Source organism: Triticum urartu, chromosome 7A, assembly GCF_056163025.1.
Source record: "Triticum urartu cultivar PI428250 chromosome 7A, HENAU_Tu73, whole genome shotgun sequence".
In the NCBI taxonomy this organism is placed as follows: Eukaryota; Viridiplantae; Streptophyta; class Magnoliopsida; order Poales; family Poaceae; genus Triticum; species Triticum urartu.
The window spans coordinates 718,421,633-718,441,696 of NC_141879.1; the positions used below are offsets into that span (position 1 = coordinate 718,421,633).

Genomic DNA, 20,064 nt, shown 5'->3' on the forward strand with positions numbered 1-20,064 from the left:
TTTCTATCACAAAATTTACTGCAGAAAAGTACTTGCTGCTCTCTACAAGGAGGAGGAAATAAGATATTCCCATTATCTATTACTCTGAAATTTCCAACGGTTCCCGTATTTATTTATGTCCAGCTCGACATAGGTTTTGCAGAACTCATATCCTGTTAGGGAAATATTTTTGTAGTATTGGTATTCTCGGTGCAGTTCATACCCTGAAAGTAGGGTATCTTTTTATGTTCAAGGTCAAAATATTTTTTTTCCATGTTGTGTTCAATATACTCCCTTCGTCCGGAAATACTTGGTAAAGAAATGGATGTATCTATACATATTTTAGTTCTAGATACATCCACTTTTATCCATTTTATGACAAATAAATCCGGACGGAGGGAGTAGAAGAAAACTGATGCTCATTTGGGCTAGTTTGCATGTCTATATATGCAGAGATACAACTCAACAATTACGTGTGCAAGCTCACATCCATCAATCAAGGTTAGTTTATGATGTTGAATATTTATGCAAAGGCGTAGCACTTTATTAAACACAGGTTCACACTATGAATCCATGGGTGGCAATGCTTTTCAGCCTATTGACACTGGTATATCATATCGTGCATGCAGTTTAAATATATTTTTATCAGTGCACAGGAATTGCTAACGGTAGAACTTTATTCCCCTTCTGATGTATGTCCATGTACTACCTGGTTTGAAGAATCATTCAATTTTGGTTCCTTTTAAGTATCTTTGAAACAATTTTATTTTGGTTTCTTGTTTAGTTTGTAATTTGTATTTTATGTATACCTTCAATTTTAGGAAATTATCATTTACATTGTCTCTTCCACAGGCAGGAAACATAGATACTTATTCTTCCGTCGGAACACACAGAATATTTACTAACCGTACAATGCATTTCATACATTTCTTAGTTATTTTGTAAATATGGTCTTATTCTACCGTTGCAAATATTTCTTAGCTATTTTGTAAACATGGTCGGGCTGAAAGCATACTTCTTCTTCATATTGAGTATAACTGATGTGAGTCATAAATCAAACAGTCACTTGTGTTACAGACTGCTTAGGGTAGCGTGACGGTCTTTTTTTTTCCGTTGCAATGCACCGGCATTTTTGCTAATAATAATAATAATAATAATAATAATAATAATAATAATAATTGCACATATAAATTCATCTGACGTACACACAAGCCAATTATGTACACACATAAAGCTTCCACGCATACATTCCATACAAACAATTACGTACACACAAGCTTCCACACATACATTCCATACACACATAAGTATTCAGTTATATGGCACACAAATAGAGAGAGAGAGAGAGAGAGAGAGAGAGAGAGAGAGAGAGAGAGAATCAATCCTGCAAGTGCAACACATGGGTCAGTTTGCCATTGGGCCCCATGCTGTTTGTGATTGAGGTCAAGTCCGCGAAGCAGCCCTTGAGCTCCACCTCTTGCAGCCCCTGAAGGTGGCGGATTCCAGAGAGGGTGCCTTCCTGCTTGAGGGCCATGTTGCGCCAAACAATCTTCTTGAGCCGAGGGCAAGAAATATCTTCTTGAAATTCAACGGTTGTGATGGTGTTGCCCTCGATGATAAGGAGCCTGAGTTCTTGGAATCCATCCTTGCTAAAGGTGAGCTTGTGCTCGTTGTACGAGCTGCGACGGAGCCGAAGGCAGCGCAAGTGATTGAGATTGTTGCCAAGGTCCTGCAGAGAGTATTTAGATAGAAAGGTATCACATAGTGTAATCTCATAGAGTTGTTGCAGCTCCCGGATCCAGCCAGGCAGCCTGGTGTTGAGAAAGCGCACACCCCTGATATTCAAGCTCTTGAGTAAGTTTGGTGCACTTTGCTCTTGTACCATCTCCATATTCACACTGACACTAGGGTCGCCATTATTGATGGGTGGCGGAGTGACAACCCATATTGACAGAGAGCATAAGCACTCTCTCAGCTTGGTGATTGCTTGGAGTAGATTGCTCATGTTGTCTTGAGCTTGGCTTTGGCTGCCAACAAGAACCACACCTAGCTTCCTAAGCTTCAGCAGTCGGCCAACTTCATTGAGTTCTTGATTGCCGTGCTGAACCTGGACCCTGGACAATATCTCCATGTCTTGCATCTTCCCGATCCTACTAGGCATACCCGCCCAGCAGAGTGTCTCCTCCTCCGTTGTCAGCTTCAGGCTGGTGAGTAGGTGCTTTAGCTTTCGGAGGTAAATTTGCTTCATGTCTTGGCCTTGTACCTTAGTTTGCCGGATGTCGAGCGTCTCCAGCAACACGAGATTGTTGATCTGCCAGGGAAGGTGGGAGACGTCCGTGTTCCGGAGGCTGAGGTACTTGAGCGAGATAATCTTGCAGATGCTCTTGAGATGGCTCTTCTCTAGACCCTTGCAACCCCCGAGATCCAGTACATTTAGCCGGTAGGTTTGGTCAAGAGAAATGAGGAAGTTGAGCATGTCAACCATGGGATCGGGATCTGCCACCGTGCTGTCACGCGACGGCATCGTCCCGCGTCCGCAGATGCTCCATGACTGTCGTGGTCGTGGATGATTCTTCAGCAGGTGCTCTTCTTGCCGTTTCACATACTGTCGTATGCGAAGCTGGTAGTCGAGGTGAGTCGGCAAGTTGTCCACAAAGTTCTCAGTTGTGGACATGCGGCGGAGGAACTTCCAGACGATGTTGTCAATTTTGCAGGTCTTGACCTTGCTGGTGACCATGGCTGGGTCGTCGGCAGGAAGAAGAAACCCCCGGAAGAGGAGATCTCTGAAGCAGATCTCCGCTACCTCCTCGAGGGAAGCATCAGCTTGCTTGGATGCATGACCTTGCGTCTCCACACGGCCTTCAGCGAGCCATCGCCGGACCAAGCTTGTCCTGCTGATGGCAGTTTCATCGCGGAAGGCGTAGAGATACTGCAAGCAGCTCTTGTAACTTCTGGACAACTTGCTGTAGCAGAAGATCATCACTTGAGTTGGAAAATCATTGGTGTCCATGCCGGCTTCATCCACTAACTTCTTCAATTCTCCCTTGCTCTTCTCGACCGCCCGGCGGACACGGCTATGATCCTGAAGAGCACGGAGGAGCAGCTCCAAGCACACGGTCGCACGGGCTTGCTGGTGCGAGAAGTGTTTAAGGAGGCAACTCCGTACTTCGGTGGCCATCGATCGAAGATCTTGAGGAACGATGAGACCGATGGCCTCCTCAAAGCTTGGGATTGGTTTCGTGGCAGTCGATTGAAGACCTTGTGTAACGAGACCGGTGGCCTCGTCAAAACAAGAGAGCTCCTGCTTCTGCTGCTGCTTCTCCTTGTCACGTGCTAGCGCACGTACAAATTTTTCTCTGGCCTCATCGATCTCGTCGGGGTTCAGGCTAGCTTGCTCCCCGTCGAGGGCGAGCCACTCCGTGGGCAGCCCTTCCTCTTCCTTGGGCTGGGGGATGCTGACTTGGTAGCGCTCCCGCCTCTCGGCGACGTCCTTGACGCGGGCCTTGAGGTCGCGGATCCTCCTGGCGAGGCGGTCGCGCCCCCGAAGTCTCCCGAGTTGCACCAGGTAGTGGTGGAGGTGGGCCCGGAGGCCGCCGCTGGACGGGGCCATGAAATCGCGCCTGTAGAGCTCGATGCAGTCCTGGGCGATGTAGGATATATCGCGGACCTGCTTCATCCAGGCGCGGAGCTGGTCGTCGTGCATGCCCTCCGTCTTGGTGAGGTGGATGAGGAAGCCGTTCATGCTCTCCATCTCGTCCTTGATGAACTCCATGTCACCCTGCAGGCCGCCCAGCAGCTTCGCCTCCTTCGTCACCGCGGTCTTGAGCACGCCCACTAGCGAGTCCACCGCACCTTGGGTCAGGTCGGCCATCTCTCTCTATCTCTCTCCGGGTGGTGAACTGGTGATGGATATATGGATGGATGCAAATGCAACAAAGCCTACAATATGTAGAAATGGGTCTTGGAGTGGAACAGATGATGTGTCATCGATGCAAATTTATTTGGGCACGTACGGTAGTACAATTACCAATGCTTGGGTTGTGGTGGCGGCGGCTAAGTTGGGGGTGGTACGCTAGCCATTTCGGTTGTGATGAGCAAGATCGATGGCTAGCTGCTCTACTACGGCTATCCATCATCCATGTATATATATGGAAGGAGGAAGAAGAATAAACAAGAACAAGCCAGCCATGGGACAAAGCATCCCAATACGATGAGCAAGGGATGGCGTGACATATAAATGTTGCTAACATATTGAAGCAAGGAACCTCCAGCCACTAAAGAAAGACTTTGAGAGCAAAGAATATAGCATAAAGTACATGCTTCCGGATACAGTAAGCTATAGCACATGTCTGGGGACCCTATGAAAAACGCAGACCCCGCAAGGAAAGGGTTCGATCTAGTACGAAGTCTAAGTAAAGAATATCCCCGTGTATTCTATGTACGCTTGGGCACGCGATTTTTGTATGATGCAATGCAAGAGTGTATATCAATTTATTAATTTTAAACACAGTTCATAAACATGCACGCACATCCTATACTTATTACCACACATGAGAGACTTAGTCAGCGCCGAAAAGCCTGGAATAAATTTAGAAAAATGCGACTATCCATGTCAAATCTGACACTTAAACCTAAGTGGACAGATTTCATCATGAGGAATTTAATCATCTACACTATGCTCGGCTCACTATTTATTGTGAAATTGCATTTCTTTGCTTTCCATTAGGATTAATATTTAAAAAATATCCCGTGCATTTGACGCAAGTTTCGTACTCCGGAGTAATGTTGAGTCGGTCTTGCCATACTTGCGAGGACCATCTGTATTGTCTGTGTGGTTAATACACACAAAATGACTAGATGTGGAAAACAGAGCGAGTGTACATTGAAGTTCGCTAGGAATCAACATGATCCGGAATGATTTTCCAATTTTGCATGAGAATTCACAAAGGAGAGAGAAAGTATGTGGTTTATACAGGCATATCAAGAATATTTTAGCACGTGCAACGCAAGGAAGCAATGGTATTGGTAAGTTAGTTTTTTAGCTAGGTTTCAAACAATAGGACATGACATTAGTAAGGTGTGGCGCAGCTTAATATAAGGGTTGGAACTTAGTAAGAGCCGAAGCGCCCCCCCCCCCCCCCCCCCCTAAAATTATTTATGTAGATAACAGCCTGATGCTTAACAATACTGCTCCCTCTGATCCATATTACTTGTCGCTTAAATATACGTATTTAGCACTGAAATACATCTATTTAAGCAACAAGCAATTGGATCGGAGGGAGTAGATGATTCCCAGTGTGTTGCCACCGAAACACTAAATTAATCAATGTGAAATCAAATTATTATTATTGTTGTGAAAAATGTGAAATCAAATAATCGATCGAAAATTACAAAATGAACAAATATAAATTAGCATACATGGAAACTCGGGATTAAACCGCCTATTTGTATCCCCAACCGTGTCGACAGAAATTTATAAGTGCGAGCAGGGTGGCAAGGGATATAAATCTGACACTTTTTTCTTACCATGCTCTAGAGATTATGATAATAATCTTCTACTCATTCCGTTCCAAAATAGATGAATCAATTTTGTACTAACTTTAGTACAAAGTTGGGTCATCTATTTTGGAACGGAGGGAGTATTCGTTTCTCTTTTCCTTTGATCTAGTGACTCTCATCTTCCCTATTAATGTCGTTGGGACATTTAGTTTTGTGATGTTGCTTTTCTTCTAAGATATATGTCCATGTACTAGCAATGATGTACTTCTATTTACAATTACTAATTAAATAAATTGGATTCTCCACTTCACAAAAAACTTATACATGCAACGAGAAAAAATTGTAAGAATACCAGTATCTTGGGAGAATAATTTCTGCACTAATCATCGATAGAATTAGGGCGTTTCTTCATGATACCTTGGCCAAGGATTGTGAGTTGTGGGCGGTGGCTGATCCAGGTCGGTGTGTGCACAGATGCTCGACCGATGGAGTCTTAGAGCGCAGGCTGCAACATCGCTGTGTCGAATGTGCCGCCGTTGCTTACGGCAAAAGAGACGTATGGGCGACTTACGGGATTTTTTGTCCCAGCTTTTTTTTTTGTTCCTTCTTGCTGCCTTATTTGTGGGTGGTTAGATGTGACATCCTTACAAAACATTTAGATGTGAATTAGACAAACTGAATATAAAAAGCTACGACGTATATCAAGGGAGCCAAAGCCAAAGACCTTGTCACATATCCGAAAAATGGGGAAAAAAGCTAACGAAGGCACCACGAGCGCGTATTAAAGCAGTGGAGTCCATCCAAATTATCAGCCGGCCGGATCCTGCAATGATACGAGTACCGACCGGCCGAAAAAGCAGCGAAGGGAAAACAGATATGCTACCGCTGAATCCTATTCAGGTTTATTCAGGTTCAGTTTTAACCGGGTACCGACTGGCCGTAAAAGCAGCGAAGGGAACGACAGAGATGCTACGTGAGGTTTTATTACTTCTGATTCTGATGATGAATCCAGTTCAGGTTCAGTTTTACCCGGCTGGGTAACCTTCGGTTTCTATCCGTGTAGGTTTGGGAGACTAATTTAGCCTCCTCCAGTTGACCATACTCCGTGCCATCATATACGCGATCGATGGTCGACGATATTCAGGATTAATCGACGATGGAATCCCTTGCAGAGGAGATTTTGCGCGAGATCCTGCAGAAGCTGCCGGCGAGGGACCTGATCCGGTCCAGCTGCGTCTGCAGGCTATGGCGCGCCGTCATCGGCGACCCATCTTTCCGCAGGCTCCACGCCAAGGCCAGCCACGTCGTCTCCGGCTCCGGCGCGGAGACCCTGCTCGTCAGGCAGATCCGTGGGGCGCGCATAAGCCAAGAGATGATCGTCCACAACGTCTCGTCGGCGAAGCCCATGTGCAGCATCACCGATGTCGGCAGTGCGTACAACCCTACCAACGTCTGCAACGGCTTCATCTGCCTCGCCTCCTGCATGCCGGACTGGCCAATCTATGTGTGCAACCCTCTCACCAGCGACAAGCTGACGGTTCCACCGCCGCCAAAGATCGAGGGCGTGGCCTCCCGCAAGTACGCCATAGGGTTTAACGCGTCCACCCACCAGTACAAGCTCTTCCGGCTCTCCATCATGTGGTCCAACTCCAAGGGCGGCCACTACCTGGACGTGTGCACCTTAGGTGGCGATGGCGGGTGGCGTCGACACCCATACAGGTTCCCGTATAGCCCGACGCATGGCCTCCACTCGCCACCGCCGGTGTTCCTCGACGGCAAGCTGTACGCGCTGACAGCTCGACCACATCCCTTGCATGTGTTCGACACGATACTAGTAATTGACGTGGCGAGCGAGGTACACTACACATACACCCTCCCAGAGTTCGGGGGAAGCTATGTGTTGGGAATGCATGCCTTCGAGATGCGCGGGAATCTGTGCGTCGCCGTAGATGTCATTTGCCCACGACGGCTCTGCTTCTGGGTCATGCTGCCGCTACAGAGCATGGGCTTGCCTTGCACCTGGGAATTGCGCTACACCATCTACATGGACGATGATCATAACGGCAGCGACAGGTTGACTGGCGTCTGGTTTGATGATGGTGACAGGACGCTGTGCTACAGAATGGGGAATTGTCTCTACAAGTATGACACCACCAAGGACGAGCAGGAAGCCATAGGTTGTTTCTCGAAGTGGGATCATCGGATCCAGCTGCCAGCAGCTCCACGGTCGGAGAACCAACAATGGAATGTTTACGGTGGTTACCGTCCCAGCCTTGTCTCGCCTCGTCTCCTATTTGCGCCCGCGCCGTCATCGTTAATGCAGCATCAGGATGAACAAGAACGCTTCGCGCAAGCTTTGGTACATGCACTGCAACGGCAAAAATCATCAAAGGAATCGTCTCCAATGTGCCAAGATGATTCACAGATCAAATTGTTAAAATAGGGGAGTCTTGGAGCGTAGAATCAAATGACAGTGAAGATGGAATCTTCTAATATTTTCATAATTATTGATCCAATCATTGTGGCCTAATGTTATACCCTTGGATAATAATCACTACTTTTTTCCTGCTCTTAGTGTTGCTAGTTAAGATCTAATTTGCTTATACATGATTATAAATGCATATACATTAGTTATAATCTTTTATCTTACATCCAACCCACGATCAGGCGTGTTGTAGCATATGATATCAACTTTTTTTTACCACGACAATGATGGTAACAAAAAAAGGAGTATAATTTGTTTTACTTTCTCTATACACACAACTTTTAAGATATTAGCTTTTAGCTTTTTTCGCATATGTTCTCACGTGGAAATATATGAACGTGTATTATGAAATGCAATAAAATTATGAGACGAATATGAATATTCAACATCTCCTCCGCCACGGATTCCACCGATGGTATGGTTGACCACCACCACTCATCATGGCGTGTATAGATACGCCTCGAGAGCTTGATCGATCAGCACCTTGATTGATTTCCGATACAAGCAAACCAACCTCGTCTTGCATGCATGTGTTATTTCTTTCCATTGTTGGCTAGCAAGAACCAAAGAGGACCTAGCTAGGCTGCTAGCGCCTATATCCGAATCAAATTGATTTCGGTCTGGTATGATGTGCAAGCTGTTTCCTTAATTGTAAAATTCGTGTGCAATACTGCAGTGATGATGACTAACATTTGCAGCCACGTGTGTGCAAAACTGCAAAATCTTCCCATTTTCAACCATTCATGTGCGGATTTGGCCCAGGTCTCTGACCGAAACCCAAGCTAACCCCTCTACTTGTGCCACTCCCTCATCAATCTCTCTTGTATGTCTCCCCCTCGCCTCGATATCTCCCTCACTCTCCCCAACCTCGTGCGCCACATGTCCTACAGCATCTTTGTCCTCAGGGCCGCCGTTCGGGAGAGCAAGGAGGAGAAGCGAGACGAGGAGAGGTATCACGGTATCATGGCCGAATCGGTTGCCGCGGCACTGTTGTCGCCCAAAACGTACGCTCCCGCGAGCGCCACCGGATCGTTTGCCGCCGATGCCGATCTATAATACCGACGAGCGAGCGAGCTAGTAAGTTCTAGATTTCAACGAAGAACAATATAAAGCAGCATAGTTGTGCTCACCCAGAATCGGACGCCGGCGTAGTCGCTCCAGAAATCGCCATGAACATAGCTTGACGGACCACGAGCGCCACAACTGGCTCAGCGTGGTCTTTGACCCCAAATCGGAAAAGGAATCTCGTGCGAGACGCAGGACAAGCACCCAACCTGGGTACACGCCATCCAGCCGGGGTCGTACCGAAACTTTATCGCCACAGCCCGGGCCCGTGCGCAAAAAAATGTACCACACTGCACGCTCTGTGCGGCCGGGCCCTTTGTGCGTCAGATCGGTCCCCCGGGCGAGCCCACGAGCCTGATGCAGGCAGTATTTGCCGGTATGGAGCGATATATGTCAACTTACTCTTTACGACAAATTCGATTGCCCGGATCACCTCGGGCAGCATGACCGGCTGGATAACTATGATCAACTGCCGCTGTGTGCAGGACGTCCGCTCTCGGAAGGAGACCGTTGTCTTACAGTGTAAATGCGGAGTGGGGTTCATCCATTGCACGAGGGAGTAAATCGCTGAAGAATGGGCCACGTGAACAATAGAGCCCACATGTCATACTTAGGGCATCCAGCCACGCTCTCTACACAACAGAAGTGTAGTTGCAGCCCTCGGTCTCAGCCCCACTCATGCCGTACATAGCGTGAAGTCAGACCACCAGGAGCCCGCGTGACCGTGGGATCTGAGGTCTACGTCATCTAATGCGTTCAAATCTATAACAAAAATTTAGTTGTTCGTCATTTAACTTTCTCGTTCATAAAGACAAAGAAGACGAGACTAGTTATATTAGTACTCCAGTATAAGTTATATGTATTATTTTAGGGTACTACAAGGAATATTGGCACAAACATTGTATACAAACCAACTGGAGGTAGGGATTATGTCAAATAAATAATAATTGAATAATAAACACACACAAATATATAAAGAGTTTGCACATACAAATACATCTGACGGCAAGCACATATCAAAGTAAATCACAACCAATTACATAACATACACACAAGTTTGCACACATATATTTTCATACACGCATACATATTCAGGCACGACATAGCTCATGGCTCATGCCTCAGTTATTTTGCACCCATCGTTGTGTGGAATGGAGCTCGGGTCGGTGAAGTTGCCCTTGAGCACCACCTCTTGCAGCCTCTTAAGGTGGTGAATTCCAGAAAGTTTGCCCGCCTGATTGATGGCCATGTTGTGCCAAACGATCTTCTTGAGCAAAGGGGCTGCGCCACCTTGTTCAATGCTGACGGCGGTGATGGTGTTGCCCTCGACGATGAGGAACCTGAGGTCTTGGAAACCATCCTTGCTGAAAGTGAGCTTTGGCTCGTTGTACGAGTTGCGAAGGAGCCGAAGGCGGCGCAAGTGATGGAGCTTGTTGCCAAGGTCCTGCAGAGAGACTTTAGACAGAAAGGTGTCACACAGTGTAATCTCACAGAGTTCTTGCAGCGTCCAGATCCAGTGAGGCAACCCGGTGTTGAGAAAGCGCACGCCCCTGATATCCAGGCTCTCAAGTAACTTGGGGGCATAATCTTGTGTCATCACCATATTCACAGTGACACTAGGGTCGCCATTTGTGGGTGGCGGAGTGACCCATATTGAGAGAGAGCGTAAGCAATCTCTCAACTTGGTCATTACTTGGAGCAGACTGGCCATGTTGTCTTGAGCTTGGCTTTGGCTGCCAATGAGAACCACGCCCAGCTTCCTAAGCTTCAGCAGGCGGCCAACTTCTTCGAGTTCCTTCATGCCGTGTTCAACCTGGACCCGGGACAGTATCTCCATGTCTTCCATCTTTCCGATCAAGCGAGGCATCCCTGCCCCGCGGATTGTCTCCTCCTCCGTCGTCATCTTCGGGCCGGTGAGCAGGTGCTTTAGCTTTCGGAGGTAAATGTGCTTCATGTCTGGGCCCCATACCTTAGTTTGCCGGATGTCGAGCGTCTCCAGCAGTATGAGATGGCTGACCTCTGGGGGTAGGCGGGAGACGTCCGTGTTCCGGATGCTGAGGTACTTGAGCGAGACCATGTTGCAGATGCTCTTGAGGTGGCTCGTCTTTAGACCCTTGCAACCCCCAAGATCCAGCACATTTAGCCGGTAGGTTTGGCCGAGAGACTTGAGGAAGTTTATCATGGCATCCACGGGATCGGGATCTGCCACCATGCTGTCATCCGGCGGAGGCCTCGTCCAACGGCCACAGATGCTCCACGGGTGGCGTGGTCGTGGATGATTCTTCTGATGCTCCTCTTGCCGTTTCACAAATTTCCGGATGCGAAGCTGGTTTTCGAGGTGAGTCGGCAGGTTGTCCACAAAGTTCTCCGTTGTGGACATGCGATAGAGGAAGCGCCAGACGGTGTCGTCAATTGTGAAGGTCTTGACCTTGCTGGAAGCGGTGGCTGGGTCGTCGACAGGAAGAAGGAACCCCCGGAAGAGGAGATCTTTGAAGCAGAGCTCCGCTGCCTCCTCGAGGGTACCATCAAAACCTGCTTGCTTCTCCACGCGGCCTTCGGCGAGCCATCGCCTGACCAAGCTCGTCCTGCTGATGGCGGCTTCATGGCGGAAGGCATAGAGATACTGCAAGCAGCTCTTGTAGCTCCTGGACAGCTTGCTGTAGCAGAAGATCATGACTTGAGTGGGAAAATCTTGGATGTCCGTGTCCGCTTCATCCACTAATTTCATCAGTTCTTTCTTGGTCTTCTGGACCGCCGGGCGGGCATGGCTATGATCCCGAAGAGCACGGAGGAGCATCTCCATGCAGATGGCCGCACTCTCCTCGGTCGACAAATTTTGAAGGAGGCAATCACGTACTTTGGTGGCCGCCGATTGAAGATCCTTAAAAGGGAGGAGACGGATGGCCTCGTCAAAACATGGGACGAGCTCCTTCTTCTGCTGCTTTTCCTTGTCACGTGCCAACGCACGTACAAATTGAGTAACGAGACCGATGGCCTCGTTCTTCTTCTCCTGTTTCTCTTGGTCACGTGCCAGCGCACGTACAAATTCTTCTCTGGCCTCGTCGATCTTGTCCTGGCTTGCTTGGGCCTCGGCCGGCGTCAGCGGGGGCGTCGCTTCCTCTTCCTTGAGCTTGGGGATGCTGACTTGGTAGCGCTCCCGTCTCTCGCCGATGTCCTTGACGCGGGCCTTGAGGTCGCGGATCCTGATGGCCAGGTCGTGCTCCTCACCACATGGACACCCCAGGCGGAGCACCATGCGGCGGAGGCGGGCCCAGAGGCCGGCGCTGGACGGGTCCATGAAGTCGCGTCTGTAGAGCTCGATGCAGTCCTGCGCGATGTAGGAGATGTCGCGGACCTGCTTCATCCAGGCGCGGAGCTGGTCGTCGTGCTTGCCCTCCGTCTTGGTCAGGTGGATGAGGAAGCCGTTGATGCTCTCCATCTCGTCCTTGATAAACTGCATATCACCCTGCAGGCCGCCCAGCAGCTTCGCCTCCTCCTTGACCGCCGTCAACAGCGCGCTCACCAGCGAGTCCACCGCAACTTGGGTCAGGTCAGCCATCTCCCTCCCCTTCTCTCTTCCCGATCTGGTACGTGTTGATGGATATATGGATGGATGCAAGGGCAACTCAGCCTACCATATATAGAAATGGGCCTTCGAATGGAATTGATGAATACGTGTCATCAACAAGGAATCAAGGATGCAAATTTCTTTGGGTGCCCAAGGCCAATGCTTGGGGAGGGTTGGATGGTAGGCTTGCTATCTGCGCTGGGATGGAGCAAGATCAATGGCTAGCTGCTCTACTCCGGCCATCCACCACCCATGTATTTATACGGAATGAGGAAGACCAATAAAGAATAGTTGGAATTAAGAGGCAAGAACAAGCCAGCCTCTTGCATCGGACAAAGCATCCCAGTACGATGAGAAAGGGATGGCGTGACATGTTTGCTGACAGATTGAAGCAAGGATCCTCCACCCAACCCATTAAGAAAGACTCCGGGGGCAAAGAATGTAGCACAAAGCACTTGCTTCCCGGTACAGTAAAGCTATAGCACATGCATGTCCGGGGACACCGGCCCTTTGCTATGAAAAATGCAGACTCCACAAGGAAAGAAAGTGGTCGATCTAGTAGGAATATGAAGTCTAAGTTAATAACATATTTGTGTCTGCTTCATACGTTGGGCATGTTATTTCTTCTACAACTAGCACAGTGGCCCTCGCAAATGCGAGGGCGGAGTGGTCCTTATTGTGTTGAACATAGAAATATTTCTAGGTTGCACTGATCTTCCCGTAATGTCACAGAAAATAATATGGTTGTATAACTATTATATAAGTATGTTTTTAGTTTTTACCGAGGTAAATCCCTCACTTTCATCTCCCTTGGATACTTTGGAACTTACGAATTGGAAAGAATTCCAAATGTTAGATATTTTTTTCGTAGATAAATATACGGAAAAAAGTCCAGTTTCTAAGTGAAAATTCCAAAAAAAAACTGAAAAACTTACTCCTCATGGCCATGATACCATCCTGGGGCAATAGATAACAATCCAAAGATAAAGAGTGAAAGCTAAAAAAATATAGCATATGCAGGTAATATTTACTTTCAACTTAGTGCGCTGAGTATGCCATTTACAAAAAGGTCGCATTGATTACCTTATGTCCCTTATGCGAGTCAGCCTATATATAATTTTATCTGAGGTTGTTCACATTTAGGCATTCAGTTTGTCGGTTATTGGTATAGTCGTGCGATAACCAAAATATATATAATGTGGTCCAATATGGGGCCAGATGATGTTTAAGGATCTTTCAGATAGAGTAGCAAAATGAATTTCATAGATAGTGAATCCCAATACGATGCGCAAGGGATGGCGTAACAGATTGAAGCAAAGGAACCTCCAGCTATTAAGAAAGACTTTGAGAGCAAAGAATGTAGAATAAAGAACATGCTTCCGGATACAGTAAACTTGTCAGGGGACCCCGGCGCTATGAAAATTGCAGACTCCACAAGAAAAGGGCTCGGCCTAGTAGGAATAGGAAGTCTAAGTAAAGAATATATTTGTGTATTCTATGTACGTTGGGCACGCTCTTTCTTGTACAATGCAATGCAAGAGTGCATGTGCTTCAACTAGCCATGATCTTTATTGTGAAATGGCCAGAGTTGTCCAGTTTTTATTGGTTTGTTCTTTTCTTTTTTTTTCTTTACAGTTTTCATTGGTTTCCTTTTTTTTCTTTCTTTTCTAGTGTGTTTTCCTTGTGGTTTCTCATTAGTATTTCTTCCTTTCCTCATTGGGTTTTTACAGTTTTCCTTTCTTTTTTCTTTTTCTTTGTTGCTTCATTTTTATTTTGTTTCTTTCTTGGATTTTCACCGGTTTTTCGTCGTCTTCACTGTTTTTTTTCTGTGTGTTTTCTTTTCTTTCATTGTTGTTTTTTCCTTTCTTTCTTTTTCTGTGCTTTTCCTTACTGTTTTCTTTGGTTTTGAATGGTTAGTTTATTTACTTTCTTTCTCTGTGTGATTTCCTTACAGTTTTCATCGTTTAAATTCTTTTTTCTTTAAAATTTTCCAACACATGTCTACATTTTTATACAGATCGTACTTTTTTATTATATATCAAGAACATTTTTAGTATATGCTTAGCATTTCTGAAATACATTATTAACATTTTTTCTCAAATATACTTTTTCATGTCTATTATTCTCATACACATTGTGCATTTTTTGTATACATCAAAAACATTTTTATACAGATTTAACATTTGTCGTATACACAAATAACATTTTTCAAATATATGTTTTCATGCCTATTTTTTTACATGTCGTACATTTTCTGGATCGCCGGTTGCTCCTGGCCCCACCAGATATGCCTCGCAATCCGCACCTACCACTCCTTCTCCACCACGTCGCCCCGTAATCCCCGTTGCAACCCCCCCCCCCCCCCCCCCGGTTCAACTCACACAAAATGTGAACGTGTGCTAAGTCAGGTTTCGCCCAACCCCATCGTTTATTCTCTGTAACGACTTCTCCTCCTATTTCCCCTATTCCCTCATCATATAAAACAACTCTTAAGGATCCCCATCGGCACAATGCAATGCTTGATGAATTTATTGCTTTGTTGAAGAACGAAACTTGTTGTTTGGTTCCTACACCTGTAGGTGTCAATGTGGTGACCGGCAAGTGGATTTTCCGTCACAAGCTCAAACCTGATGGGACCCTGGCTCGGTACAAGGCATGTTGGGTCCTACGCGGCTTCACTCAACAAGCGGGCATCGAGTACATGGAGACATTCAGTCCGGTTGTCAAACCGGTTACCATTCGCGTGGTGCTCAATCTTGCCACCTCCCGCTCTTGGTCCATCCACCAACTTGATGTCAAAAACGCATTCCTCCATGGTGATTTTGGTGAGACCGTGTATGGCACTAAACCCTTGGGGTTCATCGACTCCTCTCACTTGGTTCTTGCGTGTCTCCTCAAGAAGTCCCTCTACGGCTTAAAATAGGGCCCTTGCACTTGGTTCTTGCGTGTCAAATCCGTTCTCCTCTCGCTAGGTTTTGTGTCCTCTTGCTGTGACACCTCTTTGTTCATTTTCCGGCATGGCTCCTCCCTCGCATACCTCCTCTTATATGTCGACGACATACTTCTCACCGCCAATACAAACACCACCGTACACTCCATCATCTCTTCCCTCAATGTTGAGTTTGCCATGTCTGACCTAGGTGATATACATCACTTCCTTGGAGTCAATGTCACACGCTCCCCTACTGGCTTGTTTCTCTCCCAACAGAAATACATCTTGGAGATCTTGGATCGCGCATGCATGTTGAATTGCAACCCTATCCCAACACCCGTAGACACCAAATCCAAGCTCTCCTCCCACGAGGGCGACCCCATTCCTGATCCTACCTTGTACCGGAGTCTTGCGGGTGCCCTCCAATATCTGATCATCACACTACCTTATATGTCTTATGCCGTTTAACAGGCATGTCTATTCATGCATGGCCCCCGCACGTCTCATCTTTAGCTCATGGCTTCTATGTTTTCCTCGGGACCAATCCCATATCCTGGTCGTCAAAACGACAACCCACTATTTCCTGATCCAACGTTGAAGCTGAGTACAGAGCCGTCGCCAACTGCGTCGCCGAGTCCACACGGCTAACGCAACTACTACAGGAGCTCCACTGTCCTCCCACTCGCGCGACCATCGTCTATTGTGATCTAATATCTCCACCACCTATCTCTCCTCTAACTCGGTGCAACACCAACGCTCTAAACATGTTGAGGTTGATCTACACTTCGTGTGCAATCGGGTTGCCTTGGGAGAGGCCCGTGTGCTCCATGTGTCGTACGGATCATGGTTCGCCGATATCTTCACCAAGGGATTGCCTACGGTCGTCTTCACCGATTTTTGATCCATTCTGAACGTCCATGCAGGCGGAGTTCCAACTGCGCTGGGGGGGGGGGGGGGGGGGAGGGTTAACATGTTGTACATGTATCCATATTATATGTACCACCATTGTAATGTATTTCCTAGATTGTAGGATCTCATGCGCCCACACTCGGTCATGGTCTGTGTGCCTACATTGACGGGAGTAGTTGGGGTCGCCCTATATGTGTATCACCTCTGTAACACAGCCAATGTAACAGTAACTTTAGGACCATCGTAGCGGTGCTCTCTATTGTCAGTGTGCATTTGATAAATTGATTTCTGATTCATCTACAATTTCGTGCTTATTGCTGTGTGATCGGTGTCATACAGTTTCCATGTGTAAAATTATTCCATCACATCCACCTTGGTTTGATCCCTTGTTAGATTTACATTACATGGTGTGATGTTTCTGATCACAATATATATGAAAAATGTATAACCAGTATGTATACCTACTTGTGCTATCTTTATAAATCTGTCTAGTCAAGGGCCAGCCCCTTCCCTTCGATCTTCTTACTAGGTGTATCAAATGTACCTGAATTTTGTGTCACCAGTGGTTTGTACCTGAAGTTTGTATCGTCACTGGTTATTCAAGATAGATATCGTCAACTTCCAAGCCGAGCGCATTCCTTTTCTTGATAAAGGCTAGCACATTAATGTTTCATTATCTAGCTTCCTAGGCCAGGGCCTTCCTATTCTCTAAGTTATCTGTGCCTTTTCTAATTGGAGATATCGAAACATCAGACTGAAAGAATGAATACCTAAGAAAATTAGAATAGAAGATGCTTGCAGCTATGAAGAGGAGGAACAAGAAAACAGAGGAAAGCTTATTAAGAGCAGAGTAGTAATGTGCCAAAGGAAAGGTTGGTCCAATCCAGTAATGAGTAGTATTTTCTAGATTTTAGTTTCGGTCTGAGACTGAGTGTAAATTCGGTGAAAACTGTAACTTTCCTATGGTTTAGGATTCCAAAAATTTCTGGGGCAATGTTCCCTCAAAGTTTCCTTTGAAACGCAAAGCTTTCAAGGCTAGTGGGGCATTGGCTGTTTTCCAAAAAGTACGCTGGCTTAGAAGACTGGCAGGGACAGATACAATCATCATAGCAATGCAAATCAAGTGGCAAATCCGTTTTTTAGGAAGGCATATCCCTATCCCCGACAAGGAGGTGACTGAGCTCATGCGGTTTTGATGAAGCGGCAGCAATCACCATAGAGAGGGATAAAAGGCTTCAGTTCAGAGAGATTTGTATTAGTCAGGATCCGTTTTGAGCTACATACGACCATCTAGTCGCTACACTCTACTAGAAGAACCCAATGAGATCCCAATCATTTCAGCACGATCTCAAAACAAAATGCAATGCGTGACGATCTCCAAACAAGACAACAATTGTTTGTGTAATGCAAGGGCGGATGCGACTCTGTAATGTCTTTTTGGCATAAAAAGGCACCACACAAACACAAACGCACACACAGTTTCTGTCATTCAAGCTCCACAACTTAATATTGGCACAAACATCGTATAAACAAACCGGAGGTAGGGATTATGTTAAATGAATAATGATTGAATAAACACACGAATATATATAAATAAGTTTTCACATACAAATACATCCGACAGCAAGGTCGTCGATACACATATCAAAGTAAATCACAACCAATTACGTAACAAGCATGCACATATACATTTTCATGCACACATACATTTACATGCACACAAACTTATTCAGGCACGACACACAAATAGACTGAGAGAGAGTCGGTCACGCAACACATAGCTCATGGCTCATGCCTCGGTTTGCACCCGTTGCTGTGTGGAATGAAGCTCGAGTCGGTGAAGTGGCCCTTGAGCTCCACCTCTTTCAACATGTCAAGGTGGCAGATTCCAGAGAGGGTGCCCGCCTGATTGATGGCCATGTTGCGCCAAACGATCTTCTTGAGCTGAGGGCAAGGTGCTTCCTTCTTGACGGCCATGTTGCGCCAAAGGATCTTCTTGAGCTGAGGTAAATGTGTTGTGATATCTTCTTCAAAGTCGACGGTGGTGATGATGTCGCCCTCGATGATGAGGAACCTGAGGTCTTGGAATGCATCCTTGCTGAAGGTGAGCTTGTGCTCGTTGTACGAGTTGCGACGGAGCCGAAGGCAGTGCAAGTGATGGAGATTGTTGCCAAGGTCCTGCAGAGAGTCTTTAGATAGAAAAGTGTTCCACAGTGTAATCTCAGAGAGTAGATGCAGCTCGCAGATCCAGCGAGGCAGCCTGGACTTGGGAAAGCGCACGCCCTTGATATTCAGGCTCTTGAGTAACTTGGGTGCACTTAGCTCCGATGGCATCTCCATATTCAGAGTGACACTAGGGTCGACATTACTGGGTGGAGGAGTGACCCATATTGTGAGAGAGCGTAAGCACTCTCTAAGCTTGGTGATTGCTCGGAGCAGATTATCCATGCTGTATTGAGCTTGGCTTTGGCTACCGACGAGAACCACACCCAGCTTCCTAAGCTTCAGCAGGCGGCCAACTTCTTCGAATTCCTTCTTGCCATACCAAACCTGGACCCGGGACAGTATCTCCATGTCTTCCATCTTCCCGATCCTAGCAGGCATACCCGCCCAGCAGAGTGTCTCCTCCTTCGTCGACATCTTCAGGCTGGTAAGCAGGTGCTTTAGCTTTCGGAGGTAAATGTAGTTAATGTGCCGGCCCCGTACCTTAGTTTCCCGGATGTCGAGGGTCTCCAGCATTATGAGATTGTTGATCTCCCAGGGCAGGTGGGAGACATCCGTGTTCCGGAGGCTCTTTTGTAGACCCCTGCAGCCCCCAAGATCCAACACGTTCAGCCGGTAGGCTTGGTGAAGAGACTTGAGGAAGTTGAGCATGTCAACCATGGGATTGGGATCCACCGCCGTGTTGTCATCCTGCGGCGGCGGCCCGCGACCGCAGATGCTCCACATGTGTCGTGGTCGTGGATGATTCTTCTGTAGTTGCTCTGCTTGCCGTTTCACATAGCGTCGGATGCGAAGCTGGTAGTTGAGGTGAGTCGGCAGGTTGTCCACAAAGTTCTCAGTTGTGGACATACGATGGAGGAACTTCCAGATGATGTCATCAATTGTGCAGCTCTTGACCTTGCAGGTGGCAGTGGTTGGGTTGTCGGCAGGAAGAAGGAACCCCCGGAAGAGGAGATCTTTGAAGCAGATGTCTGCTGCCTCCTCGAGGGAAGCAGCAACTTGCTTCTCCACCTCCTTGAGGGAATCATCAACTTGCTTCTCTACGCGGCCTTCAGCGAGCCATCGCCGGACCAAGCTTGTCCTGCTGATGGTGGCTTCGTCGTGGAAGGCATAGAGATACTGCAAGCAGCTCTTGTAACTCCTGGACAACTTGCTGTAGCAGAAGATCATCACTTGAGTGGGAAAATCTTTGATATCCATGCCCGCATCCTTGACTAATTTCTTCAGTTCTCCCTTGGTCTTCTCAACCGCCCGGTAGACATTGCTATGATCCCGAAGAGCACGGAGAAGCATCTCCATGCAGACAGATTATTAAGGAGGCACTTATGTACATCAGTGGCTGCCGATTGAAGATCCTTATTAATGAGGAGGATGGCCTCTTTAAAAAAAGGGAGTTCCTGCTTC

The 20,064-nt window shown here is 47.0% G+C and overlaps 4 protein-coding genes across 4 annotated transcripts; 1 reads left to right on the top strand and 3 right to left on the bottom strand.

Annotated features, from left to right (window-relative positions):
- Positions 1–1,133: 1,133 nt before the first annotated feature.
- Positions 1,134–4,083, bottom strand: LOC147962152 (disease resistance protein Pik-2-like). Its single transcript, XM_087535197.1, has one exon. The coding sequence runs from the start codon at positions 3,848–3,850 to the stop codon at positions 1,358–1,360; it is 2,493 nt and encodes an 830-aa protein (XP_087391323.1). The 5' UTR covers positions 3,851–4,083; the 3' UTR covers positions 1,134–1,357.
- A 2,551-nt stretch (positions 4,084–6,634) lies between these two features.
- On the top strand, positions 6,635–7,921 carry LOC147962153 (F-box protein At3g07870-like). Its single transcript, XM_087534070.1, has one exon. The coding sequence runs from the start codon at positions 6,635–6,637 to the stop codon at positions 7,919–7,921; it is 1,287 nt and encodes a 428-aa protein (XP_087390196.1).
- A 2,054-nt stretch (positions 7,922–9,975) lies between these two features.
- Positions 9,976–12,811, bottom strand: LOC147962154 (disease resistance protein PIK6-NP-like). Its single transcript, XM_087535193.1, has one exon. It carries the CDS (start codon positions 12,585–12,587, stop codon positions 10,143–10,145), a length of 2,445 nt encoding a protein of 814 aa, XP_087391319.1. The 5' UTR covers positions 12,588–12,811; the 3' UTR covers positions 9,976–10,142.
- Positions 12,812–18,219: 5,408 nt separating this feature from the next.
- Positions 18,220–19,860, bottom strand: LOC147962155 (disease resistance protein PIK6-NP-like). Its single transcript, XM_087534071.1, has one exon. It carries the CDS (start codon positions 19,858–19,860, stop codon positions 18,220–18,222), a length of 1,641 nt encoding a protein of 546 aa, XP_087390197.1.
- Between the last annotated feature and the right edge of the window lie 204 nt (positions 19,861–20,064).